Genomic DNA, 13,531 nt, shown 5'->3' on the forward strand with positions numbered 1-13,531 from the left:
AGGTCCAATACACAGCTCTCTGATCTCACTAGGGTAGGGAGAAGGACAATTCCAAGGAAACTCTCTTCCCCTCCTGTGACATGAGAGACTTGACACTACTTACAAATTATGCAGTGGGGTTGCCACATTCCAACACAAGTCTTGTACACCCAACAAAGTTATGGTGCCCCTGATGTTGAACGGATTTGAAAACAAGCAAATTCCTGATGCATGGATTAACTGAACTGGTACCTCAGATTATGCAACATCCTACACCATGTTTTTAAAAGTATCACTGAGTATTATGAAATACAGTACTGTACCAAGAGAATCGCCACAATGTTTCATCCATGCATCAGAAAGGAATAGGTGACACAATACTACTTTTGTTGAATGTACAGCCCAGAGCAAAGTTTGTCAACAATCCCCTGCCAGCAGTGTACTTTGCCATTATTATTCTCATTCTGAGCAGGGAGGCTGCAATGGATTGTGCAACATGGAGAGCCGCCATTAGGTGACCAAGGCCGACGCATGCAAGCATGTTGGAGCCCTTAAAAACGAAACAAAACAAACTCTTCTATGAATGTCTGAGGGTATCCTTCCTTGCCATACTCATTTGTTGAGTTTCATGTAACTAGCACATAAAAACATGATGCTTTCCATTGCCAGAGCAGGCCTGGAAGTGTTGCTGAACTTTTCCTCATGGCTGAACACAGATGGAAAAGAGAGAGAGAGAGAGAGAGAGAGAGAGAGAGAATGTGTGTGTGTGTGTGTGTGTGTGTGTGTGTGTGTGTGTGTGTGTGTGTGTGTGTGTGTGCGCGAGAGAGAGAGAGAAAGTATTCTAGATCCCCATTCCTGCCCCTTTTAAGTGAGTTTTATGACATGCAGGGAATATACACCTGTAGGTACTATACTATCTATTGCCAGACACCTTAATCCCGTAAGGGGTTGCCACAAACAAATTGCCCCCATGTCACTCTGTCCCCTGCCATTTCACTGCCCTGCTCCTAGCCCACCCCCCCTCTCATATACCTCTCCACTCCATCCCTCCATCTCATTCTTGGCCTCCCCCTCCCTCTCCCCCCCCTCCACCTCACTCACATACACTCTCCTCGTCAGTCTCTCGCTCTCCATCCCCTCCACATGGCCAAACCACCTCAGTGTGTTTCTCCTAATGCTTTCTATTACATCCACACCACAACGCTCCTTCACTTCCTCATTGGTCACTCTGTCTCTCCATATGACTCCACATGCTCCTCTCAAATAACTAATTTCCACTGCTCTCACTCTTGACTTGTGTCCCTTCAACAAGGTCCATGCTTCACTGTACCGTACTACTTTCTCCGATATATTTCTAAATATACGGGAAATATATATACAGTACTATCTATCTACTGTATAGCCAGACGCCACAATCCCCTAAGGAGTGGCTGTTTGACTTTGAGTTAGCTGTTAACTTTTGATTAATTCCAGTGGAAATTACAGTAAATCTTCAAAAATAAGTTGTCAGTTATAAATAAATGAAAATAATCTGCAAACAAACTGAACTTAATGAGTATGTACCATGTTGTTAATACACATTTTTACAGTTCTATACATATGACTAATGCTTTTACAGCACTGAAATAATAAAAACTATTATTTTCTTTACCTCTGCTAACAGCAACTCAAGCATACCACCTTCTCCTCTTGGAAGTATCTGGAAAAAATAAATAAATAAGTGAAAGTTTCTGTCACCATATATAAATACTGTAACATGTACAGTGATCCCCTGATTATCCAATGCCGCATTATCCGACAAACATCATTATCCGAAAAAGCAAAAAATTTGGCTAAATCATCAAAGCTATATCCACTTTTTTACACCATTAATCAGCAGTGTGCAGAGAAACCAAATTTTTCAAACCACCTGCCACTCCATCACTGATGCCCACCAAAGCAAAGTCTGGGCTGCCTGCTCTGCCTCACACACAGTAAGCCATCAGATGTGAGTGTGTGCTAAGTTTGTCATGGAGTTTGTGCCCTTTGTTGCCATGCCAGAGCTTTTTCAGAAGCTTATGTTGCTTGCCTTTGTCCTCATATGTGTGTGCATGGTTCTCCCTCCTACAAGTGCATGGAGAGCATCCTATTTCTTGATATGAAGCTGGAAATAATCAGGCAATTCATGTGGTAACACGCAATAGTGTCACTTCTAAGCCATTAACCACATGGGAAAAATCAAGAAAATTTACAGTAATAAAGTATGGTGACTACAGAGTACGGTACAGTAGGTGTACATTTTACTGTAAAATAGTGTAATGTACTGTATGTCTTTGATTTACTACATTACTACATCTTTACTGTCTCAGCATGAATTATTGTAATTTTTATCAGTTGGTGGTAGGCGGTGGCAACCATTCCATTCACTTGATGTAGTGCTGCCTACTTCTTCTTTAACCTTAATCATTCTTTTTCTATGTCTGTCCTCTTCTTTCTCTATTTCTCCCATCTTTCCTGTCAATTTTTATTACTCTTCTTTCCTTTTCTGGTAGCTTTACACTGAGTGACAAGCCTAATGGTTTCCTGTAAGCCAGGAACCATTTACAATGCTGGGTGGTAACCATATAACCAACCCATACGTGTTCCCTACATGTTAACAAGTGGGTTGGTGGAGGGCTAGTGCCCCTCCGAGTAAAACAAGGAACACAAAGTCAGCTGGCCACCCATTACAGGATTATGGCATCTGGATATAGATAAACAGATAGAAATTTTATCAGAAAAACTGGGGTTGTTTTTCTAAGGATAGTTATACAGTACAATATAGGGTATTTGGAGGGTGGGGGTAGTATGACATCATCCAAAAAAACACATTATCCAATATGGTTTTGTCTGAATTATGACATGGATAATTAGGAGGTTAATGCAATTAAAACTTAACAGGTACATTTTACTTTATAATAATTCTCCCATACACCTTCCCTACAATACTCAATAGCCTTATGCCACGGTAATTCTTGCACTCACTTCATTCACCTTTATTTCTGTACAGGGGTACAATCACAGCCTTTTTCCACTCTACTGGCAGTTTCACTCATCCATGCCTTCTTACATATCTCCAACAAGCACTTCATCCACTCTCTCCACTACACTTAAATCATCTCTGCACACACCACATCAACCCCAGTTGCTTTCCCATTTTCAGTCATTTCACAGTGTTCATCACCTCTGTGAGTGTCAAGTTTCCTGGCACTGCACTCCTTCTCTATACATCCCTAATCCCAATCATGTTAACAGTCGCTTTGCTCTCTCCATTCCCATTCATCAGACTTTCAAAATATTCATTCTATCTGGTCCTTACTTCATTCCCATGGGTTAATAATCAACCACTTACATCCTTCACACCACATTTCTTTCCACTGTCACTTCTACATTTCCAAACCTTTGTAGAATAACTTCCTATTTTCAGAGTACCGGTAATTTGCATTCATTTTCCTTCCTAGATCATCATTTACCTCCTCTTTTTTCCTCTTCACTAGTCTCTTTACATGATTCTTGATCTCAATATATTTTCTTATTTCAACTGAACCCCTGTCCTCTATCTACTGAAGCCACTTTTTCCTCCTTTCCTCCACTGCTCTCTTAATCTCTTCATACCACCATGCCGTACCTTTCTTCTTTGTTATTACTCCTGCTACACCATGCACTGCTTTAGCATTCCTAACTACACAATTGCTATATACATTCCACAAGCTGTCCAGATCCATTTCATTCCAATTCACTGATCCTAACTCCCCTCCTACTTTGGCCCTGTATTCATCTGTCATTTCTAAGATCTTCAGCTTCTCAACTTTCAGTCTCTCTCCCTGACAGCTTTTCTCTCTCTTGGTCCACCTCACTCCTCTCAGCTTGATCTTGCATACCACAATAACATGATCTGACAAACCTCCATCACCCCACCCCCCCTACTCTCTCTCTATTTTCAGAACAGACCTCAGTAACCTTTATAGATGGGTGATGGAAGATGTTTGTGCTCCCCATTCAAAAGATATTCCATGTACGGAAAGCCAATGATATGAAATGCTAACACCCCACCCTAGAACCTCACCCCACACTAGGGTGGGCAAGGAGGTTTGGATGATGATGATGATGATGATGAAAGCTAAAAAATTCATTAGAGAGGAAAATTTTGAAATCTCAATTTTATTTCTGGTCTCTTCCCTGCACTACCACTCCCATCTCATTACTGCTACAAAATAACAAACTAATGTGTCAAGGCAACATCAACAGTCCATTAATTCTTCGGAAAGTAATGCACTAACTATGGTAAGGAAACAGTATAAACACTCACACCACAAGAGAACACCTTGGGCAAAAGAAGCCTCCACAGAAGTGACATGATCGGAGGCAAGTGTCGCACAGCTTGCACTCACAGTAGCTGCAGGAGGGGCGGCTAGACGGCACTACACACTGGCATCCCACACAGGCACTTACAGCTTGGGACTGGTCTGGCAATGTCTGTGGTAAAATAAATTAATAAATAATGTAAGATTATTAACCTCTCATAGTCGAGACAATTCTAGTAGTGTATTCTGGCAAAAGTTACAGGATTTTATTTGCTGAGTATGTCACAGGAGCCTAAGTGATACTACTGTCACCATGAACCCTCTTAAAGATGGGACAGCACTAGCACAGTGTATTATTTTGGTTAATGTCCGATTATTTTTTTTCTAGTTGAATAAATCAAAGAACTCTGAGTTTGTTACAAACATATCACTAGTATGTGTTCCCTTTTCTTCTGAACTCCTAATTCTGTACTCCTGTTTTCTATTACTCTGTTCTTTGCGGGCCTGTACTCCTGTTTTCTATTACTCTGTTCTTTGCGGGCCTCTCTGATAATTTATTATCATTTGGATCTTTAATTTACATACACAAACATATATGACTATAATGATATATGACTTCTTTTTTTATGTGAATTTGAGCATATTAAGCACTGTTTATAATGCATAAAGGTCAAAGAAAGGTATATTCTTGAAAGCACTGTTGTCTGTCTGTAGCCGGTTGTGTTATTCTGTAATTTGTCCAATGTCATAACATGGTTCCATGTTAAAACTACCTTGTTCTGGTAAAATACAATGAACCAAAATCTTTTATAGCCCTAAGTTATAGTACTTGTACATGAACCAAGGCCTGGAGGAAACATTTTAAGGCCCTGGTACTGTTGAATACCACAGGCCCCTGACCCTTTCACCATACTGACACAGCACCCCCCCCCCCACACACAAAGTCTTTCCAGTATGGCCCAGGTGCTTTATCACCCACACCCCTCCTTTCAGGGCCCTACCTAGAACAATAACAAGTGCCCATGGGCCCTTCGGGCCCCTCACACTTGCTCCTGCACAAGGCTCTCGCGCTGCGCACTCACTTTCTCGTGCTTCGCACTCATTTCCTCATGCTTCTCACTCATTTCCTTACGCTTCACGTGCACGTTGCAATCATTTCTTGTAATCCAAGTCACGATTATGTGCCGTTCTAGTCTAAAGTTGTCACTTGGATTTTTTGCAGCTAACCAATTGATCGTGTTATTTGCAGCTTTGGGGATGGAACCTAAGTTGTCCGAATGCAAGTCCGAAATACACACACAGCTATAACTGCTATAGTATATTTTAGTTGTAGCTTTGAGCAAAAAATTCTATGGAGATCCTATGCCGGACACTGGGAGCAGCGTTTTTTGGTCAAAATGTGATCACTCATTAAATATAGTAAAAGTTTTTCAATCGTGATGGGATCAAGTTTTTTCACATCAGTGAATTTTTTGCGATTTTTATGCCAATTTTGGTGCGATTTGAATGTGTAGTTTCGGCCGTCCAAAACACACACACACACAAAGACACACGGCTAGTGCTGCAGTATATCAGACGTACCGTAATAAAAATACAGTATGCTAAATGGCACTGCTAGCAACACAGTTACTACAACACAGTGTGCTCAGTATCAACAGGTGCATCACCACAAATTAAAATAATCTTTATCCCTGTCGTAGCTTGCAAAACCTGATGGCATTCTATTATCTCAAACCTATAAAGATAATGTGGGTACCATACTAACATACCCTCATACAGTTCTCTTTGAATCCCATTAAAGTACATTACACAACTTTGTATATCTCAGGAAGATTGGAACCATGTACTGGAACTAAAGTACCACAACAACTGAATATTCACAAAAGAACTGAAAAGGCAGCTCAATATAGAAAGGGAATATGGAATTTAAAAACTAAACCTGTCCCTATAAATAAAATCTACGGTAAACTATAAAGAAATAACATGAATCTACCTTAGTACCACTACTTGGTTTAGCTAGAGTTCCACATGATGTCAAGATCAGCTGGTGGAGGCTGGTGGTGCTGGACGTGACAGCTGGGCAAGGGGCACTAGTATCCATCACATCCACAGCATTATTGTTCATTACATTCTTGGCACCAGTAAACAACAGGTTCAAGGTTCGGTCTGGAAAAGTAAGTTGCAATACTATAGTGTAAACTCGGATAAAGGTATCCTGTGTCTGCTAATCTTACTTCGATTATCAATAGTGCACAATATAATTAAAAACAAAAAAGTTGTATCACACAGAATGTTAATTCTTCTGACTGATTTTGTACATAAGCACCATCACAGCCTTCTTCCACTCCACTAAAACAATTGTATGCACAGTAAACATTCAACTCATACTTTCATTAACATCTTTGGAGGGTCGCAGTTCTTATGCCTAGGAATGGAATACTACACAGATTTTTGTTGCTCACTGGCAAAAAAAATGGAGAACAGTTGGTACAAGGTATGTTTTTGAGCAGTGGTCCCAACACTGACCCCTAAGGAACTCTGCTTTTCACATCTCGCCACTCAGACTTCAGGCCATTCACAATTACACATAGCTTTCTGAGGCCTCGAATGGCCTCTATCCACTTCAGACACTTCTCTCCAATGTTATAACTTTTAATTTTTTCTAGCAACCTTTTATGTGGCATTCTATCAAAGGCCTTCATAAAGTCACAGTGTATCACATCCACTGAATCCTCCTCCTCTACTATCTGAGTCCATTTATCCATCACCTTTATAAGCTGAAGAACTGTTGAATGCCCTGGCAAATATTCCAAAATGTTTCTTGCTAACTAGTAGGTTTGATTTCATGTGCTCCATAATTCCTTCCCTAACTACTGACTCCATCAGTTTGCACACTACACTTGTGGGGCTTACTGGTTTGTAGTTCACAGGGTCAAAGCCTTGCTCGAAATAGCAGTTACCGGTACCATATGTTCATTATTTTCCAGTCCACTGGGAGGTGTCCATTACTGAAGGATTGTTCTAATAATACTGTGAGAGGTTCTGCAAACTGTTCTCCTCCATCCTTGATGATCCTTGGAAGCAGTCCATCTGGTCCTGGTGACTTATTCCATTTCACTGCTTTGATGACTTTTTTTAAATTTCTGTGAGTGAAACTCAACAAGGACAATGCAGGTACAGTACTTGTTTTACTGGAAGACTGGGTACCGTACCTCCCCAGCTGGTTCCTCAGTAAATCTATCTACTGCCAGATGCCATAATCTCATAAGGGGTGGCCACTTGACTTTCAGTTATTTGTTTTACAGGGAGGGGTATTAACCCTCCACCAACCCACTTGCTGACACTTAGGGAGCACATATGGTTTGGTTATATGGTTACCACCCAGCATTGTAAATGGTTTCCTGGCTTACAGGAAACCATGAGGCTTGTCACTCAATGTAAAGCCATCTGAAAAGGAAAGAGGAGTAATAAGAAGTGACAGGAAAGATGGGAAAAATAGGAAGAGGAGGGCAGGCACAGAAAAAGAATGATAAAGGCTAAGGAAGTAGTAGGCACTACTACATCAAGTGAGTGGATGATGGTCGCCACCACCTACCACCAACTTCGCTGAAATATTTTGCTAGTACATCTGCCTTCTCTTTATCTGTTTTGTCATGGCTGTGTTGTCATCATTCATACAGAGATCTGTTATGAGCTGCTCTTCTCATTAATTTTTGTTGGACATACAGTACCCGTATTTCCAAAATACTGTATCTTTGGATTCTCTTTCACGTTACGTGCAACAATGCGTTCCTTGTTTTTTATCTCTTTCCTTGTTTCATTTTTCACCTGATTACTTCATCTATATTCCCTATCCATCCATCTATCCATCATCCAATCCAACATTGCCCCATGAGGAGCATAGGAGAAATTCCTTGTTGTTGGCATCTCTATATGTTCTCAATTGTTTTAGATGTACCCAAAAGCGCTTCTTTCTCTTTATTGTTGACCACAGCTTCTGGTTCAGTGGTAATTCCTCATTAGTTCTTTTCTTCAATGTTGATTTGTCCTTGAATTCTTAAACTGGTACTCATTCGTTTATCATTTCCTCTAGTTCTAAATTTTTTCCACACTTCCTCAACATCTCCTTCACCCAAATATTCTTTCAAGTCAATTTTTAGTTAATATCTCAGCTATTCGTAGTCTACTCTCTCACACATATATACAGAAAAACCTCGCTACAACGGATTTCAACAGACTGGAATTAGCTTTTACCGGGCTTGAGGAGCTACCGAACTAAATTCCTATACTGTATACTGTATCGGAAAAAGTCTGAAGCCAGAAGCAGTCCCGACTGCCTGACCACTTCTGCTATGTTCACCACAATAACGTAAATAAAAGATATGTTTATCAGTGTACAGTACAGTATTATTATATACATTATACAATTTGATTAATGTTGTTAAGTTATAACACAGTACAGTACCACAGTGGTAGTCGAAACAGTTTAAAAACCGTTCATGCAATCCAGACTAATGTCTGATATATCGGAAAAAGTCCAAGTTAGCAAGGGGAAGTCCAGATGTCGCTTTTATCAGAATTTCGCATTTTTTGGAATGGTTTGGTCCCCAATTATTCTATTATAGTGAGGTCTTACTGTATGTACTTTTTACAGGTCCTTTCCTCAATTTCAATATCGAAGGTGAATGATATGCAAGCACGATCACTTTGTCCTATGAGATTTTCTACTTTTGTGTCCTCAACAATTTCTTCTTCACTGCTAAATAACAGGTCTATAACAATTCCTCTTGTCTCCCCTCTATGTCTTGTGATATGCTGTGTCAGGAAGCAGTCCCCCACTGTCTCAATGAATTTATACTCCATACCATTTCTTTCCGCTGTTGTAGTGTAATTTTCCCAGTTAATATTTGGCATATTAAAATCCCCCTGTGTAATCTTGTGTCTTGCCTGCTTATTGTTTATGTCCTGCATCAATTTATACAGTTTATCATTCTCTGCCACATCACCATTTGGGCTTCTGTATATTGAAACTATTAATATTGTCTCATTCATGTCCGTCACCTCAATACACAAGTGCTCACAATATTAATGTTCCACGCTTACCTCGCTGAAAGATATACCCAGTATCTTTTCTCACATACACAAGCAAACCCCTGTCTTCCTCTGCATTAACACCATTCTTCTCAATCATTACATATCCATCAATGCTGTACTAGACTAACATTCTCTCATCTCTACAATTTTTTGGTCTAATTTCTTGCAGGGCAATAATGTAGGGCTTAGCATTTCTATTTCCAGCCGTCCAGTTTTCAGTTCTCTAAGTTTATCTTGGGTGAACACATCCACATTACTAAACATATCACTAAACTTATTCACACAATTTTACATCTGGTGTAGATTCCACTGGGCCAGGTTGTCCATCCATACTGGGAGGTCCTCCTTTGCCTGTGTTACAGAGTTCTTCGTTTCATCCTCGGCTGTGGTCCTCATTCTTTCCCCTACTACACTCCCCATCCTGTTCTCTTCTATGGTCTTCATGTCTCCCTCTGCAGTGATCCTCATCTTGCTGCCAGCGCTGGTCCCCAGTGCAGCCTCTTCTTTGTCTCTCCTCAGTCTCACCAGATATCTGTCCCACAGGTCACCTCTCACCACATACAAGTTTCCCAACTCAATTTCCCTTTGACTTTTATTCTTCCTTCTTGCTTCCTCCCTGAGCTCCTCATCCTTTTGTCTTTCCATCCTGTTCATGTCGTGAGAGAGGATAACCCACCTCAATATTTCACACTTTTTGCTTTTTGAATCCTTTTATTTGTAGGCATTTCTTATTAATTTATCCATTATTCCTTCTCTAAGGGTTACCAATATTGGCCTTCCGTTAGTCATGGAGCACCTGGCCCCATTACTGGACTCCCATTCATGTCCACTATATCATCATTTTTTTTTTTTTTTTCCCAAGAAAGAAGGAACCAAAGGCCAGGAGCCAGCAAACCGTTCCTTCCAAGAAAAAAACAAAAACAATACAAAAGACAGCCAAATTCAAGATCCGTTCATTTCGAGATGCCTGGACACACTGCGATTGAAAGACTGGAGATCATAGGAAGTAGGAAATACAAACAGAGGGAGACAGTTCCAGAGTTGACCTGTTGCATAAATGAAGGGCTAGGAATAACAGTTAACTCTTGCATTAGAGAGTTGGAGAGAAAGGGGATGAGAGTTTGTTGCTAGACGGGTGCAATGCACCCGTCGTAAAGGTGGAGGGATGCAAACAGACAGTTCTGAGGAGCAGTGGCCATTGAAGTAGCAATAGAAAAGTGATAAAGATGCAACAGTGCGACAAAGAGACAGAGTTGAAGGGAGTCAGTAGGAGAAGGAGAGCTGATGAGACAAAAAGCTTTTGACTCCACATTATTGAGAAAAGCTGTATGTGGGGAGCCTCCCCACACATGAGAGTTGTACTCTACATAGGGGCAAATAAAATCCATGTATAAAGTCAACAACTGTGCAGGGGTAAAGAAGGTATGGAGTCGGCTAAGTACACCGAATCTCCTGGAAGCAGATAATACAAGAGATGAAATATAATCTTTCCAAGATAGGTCCCGAGTGAATGAAACCCCAGGCATATTCAAGGATGATGCAGGATTGCGCTGGATATTATTAAACATTGGTGGGTACTCCTGTGGAAGACTGTCAGGTTGATAGGTGTAAAACTGAGTTTTTGATGCATTAAAAACAAGATTATTTTTACCCCAGTCAGAGATACGAGCCAAGTCAGACATTAGGTATGCCATAGCCTCATCCCTTGTTTGTTGAAGTATCTGCTGAGATGGACGTTGCAGGAACCGAATGGAAAGGTGAAGGGTGGAATCATCAGCGTACAAGTGGACAGGGTTAGATGTACAGCTTAGAAGCTCATTGATGAATAAAAGGAAGAGAGTTGGTGATAGGACAGAGCCTTGAGGAACACCACTGTTGACAGATCAAGGAAAAGAACGATAGCTGTCTACAACAGCGGCTATAGGGGTCAATAAGAATGCTAATATATATTTCCACTCCAGTTATAGTGTGCACTTCTTGGACAATAATTTTATCCTGATTCATTTTTTCAGATCAAAGGCTGAGATTAGCATTCTTATTGACCTGTTCAGGCACTCCATAGATCACTAAATTCTTTTTCCTGCCAATTATTATTATTATTTTTTTTTTTTAATGTGCTCGACTCTGGGCATAGGCTTCACAGCCTGCACTTGGATTGCTGATTTCTTTACAATGTCTCCCTCTATGACCTATCTATTCTGACCATTCTGTTGTTGGATTTGTCGCACTTCCTTTTGGAGTACATCCCTGTAGGACTCTACATCTGGATTATATCAGTACAAACCTTTTCTTTCACCTCTGCTATTTCAACAGACACTTTACTCTTCACTTCAGATAATTTTCTTATTACTGCAGCATATTTGTTCTCTGAATCCTTCTCTAGTGTGTTCATCCTAGCCTCCCTTTCATCTAGTCTTTTCGCGAGGGTTAACACATGAGACACCATTTTTCCCGTCGCCACATTGCATTAGTTACAGCACCGGTGAAGAGATTCAGCCTCATTACTCACTAGACACTTGCAAACATCCTTCTCAACATCTTCACAGGTGATATGGAGACACATTTCACATAGGCTGCACATTAAAGCCACATCCTTACTGCTCACATTTCCTTTGCAGATGCCGCATTAGTAGATCGTCGCACTTTGTTTACCTCTTCCACTGGCCGCTATGTTTTGTTGTTTACCATTCACCCCGTTGTTCAATTTTCCTTCCTGAGAAATATATATACAGGGGCGCACCCAGGGAGGGGACCCCAGACTCGGGACCCCCCCTTAGCTCTCTGGGTCCTTTAAGAATTTATATATATTTATTTCAATAACAGCAAAACATGAAAAATTGGCAAGTACAAACAAAGAGTGACACATGGGCCAGCAGCTCCCTGACTCTAAACCTGCATTGACCTCCCGCTAATTATCGGATTACCTGACCTCACCTCACTACAGGCCCCCCCCTTAGAAAATTCCTGGGTGCGCCCCTGTATATATATATATCAATTTACACAGATTATTTCCACTGCTAGCAGCATTCCTGGTTCATTCACAAGAACAATATCCCAGGATGCAATTACTAAATCACAAAAGAGGGAAAAAGATTGATATACCGGTAATGCTGAAGCTGAACTCAAGCATGTCTACCCTCCACGCATTTGTTTTCAAGAATGCAAATTTCTTATTATTGATGGGTGACAGATGTATCACACAAGAAAGTGTTTGCACAGGTGAGATTTAACTTTAGTACACTCCCAAAATAACCAATCAATTATGGACTTAAATGATTCTTTATAATCTTTCAGTTACAGTAGCATCTTTCAATTTCTACTGACCACTCACAATACTTGATTTATTCCCAACCCCATAGTCAAAGGCTTAGGCTAGGCTTGAATTCAAACTATCTGCCATGGCTGCCTAGTGCTCCAGTAAGTGCAGTCAACCCTGTCAAGGCTGCCAAACAAGTTTATATGGAGGGCAAGGCTGCCACAGGTTAGACTGCATTAGTTCAAGGTTGTTTTTTAACACTGAAACTTCGAAATTTTTCTTATGTGATTTTGAGGGCTTAAATTTATTTCTGCTTGAAATGACTTAATTTTTGCGTCAGACAAAAAAAAATAGAAATCGTGGCATTTTCTCCACCTCTTGTGAATAATACAGGTTTATTAAAATGCACTTTCTACAGCTAACACCTTATAAAATCATAGTTAAAATAACTTAAGGTTTACCAAGTGCTTAGTGCTTACGTCCTAGTCAGAGTTAACGACAGATTCTTTGCAAAAAAAACTGTGGTACTCAAACTCACCATAAACAGCTTTCATCTTGTCCTTTTTCATAACCCCATTTTCAACTTGCTTGGCTCCCACATGAATCTTTGTTTGTGGGCTATATGTCTCATCGAATGGGCACGGCCTCTTTGGCATGTTTACTATGTTTTACTGATAAAATGAAGTACAGTATACGATGATTGCAACACAAATCCCGCCAAATTTGTCCTAAATTCTTGTTTACGTAAGAGAGTACAGGTTAATGTATTTTTAATGCTGTTTACATTTTAAGACTAAAGGAGAAAATATTATTATTGCTTTTTGTATAAATTCTTTTACTTCTCTCTACTACAAGAATTACTATGCACAAAAATATTACA

The 13,531-nt window shown here is 40.3% G+C and overlaps 1 protein-coding gene across 1 annotated transcript; it reads right to left on the minus strand.

Annotated features, from left to right (window-relative positions):
- Nucleotides 1–1,635: 1,635 nt before the first annotated feature.
- On the minus strand, nucleotides 1,636–13,307 carry LOC145398922 (apoptosis regulatory protein Siva). The gene is made up of 4 exons (XM_080271654.1): nucleotides 13,190–13,307; nucleotides 6,295–6,467; nucleotides 4,307–4,473; nucleotides 1,636–1,678 (listed from the first exon to the last, which is right to left on the minus strand). The coding sequence occupies exons 1-4, from the start codon at nucleotides 13,305–13,307 to the stop codon at nucleotides 1,636–1,638; spliced, it is 501 nt and encodes a 166-aa protein (XP_080127780.1).
- Between the last annotated feature and the right edge of the window lie 224 nt (nucleotides 13,308–13,531).

The sequence above is a fragment of the Coenobita brevimanus genome, chromosome 47 (genome assembly GCF_032717465.1).
Source record: "Coenobita brevimanus isolate Jiangsu-jjx chromosome 47, ASM3271746v2, whole genome shotgun sequence".
Lineage (NCBI taxonomy): Eukaryota > Metazoa > Arthropoda > Malacostraca > Decapoda > Coenobitidae > Coenobita > Coenobita brevimanus.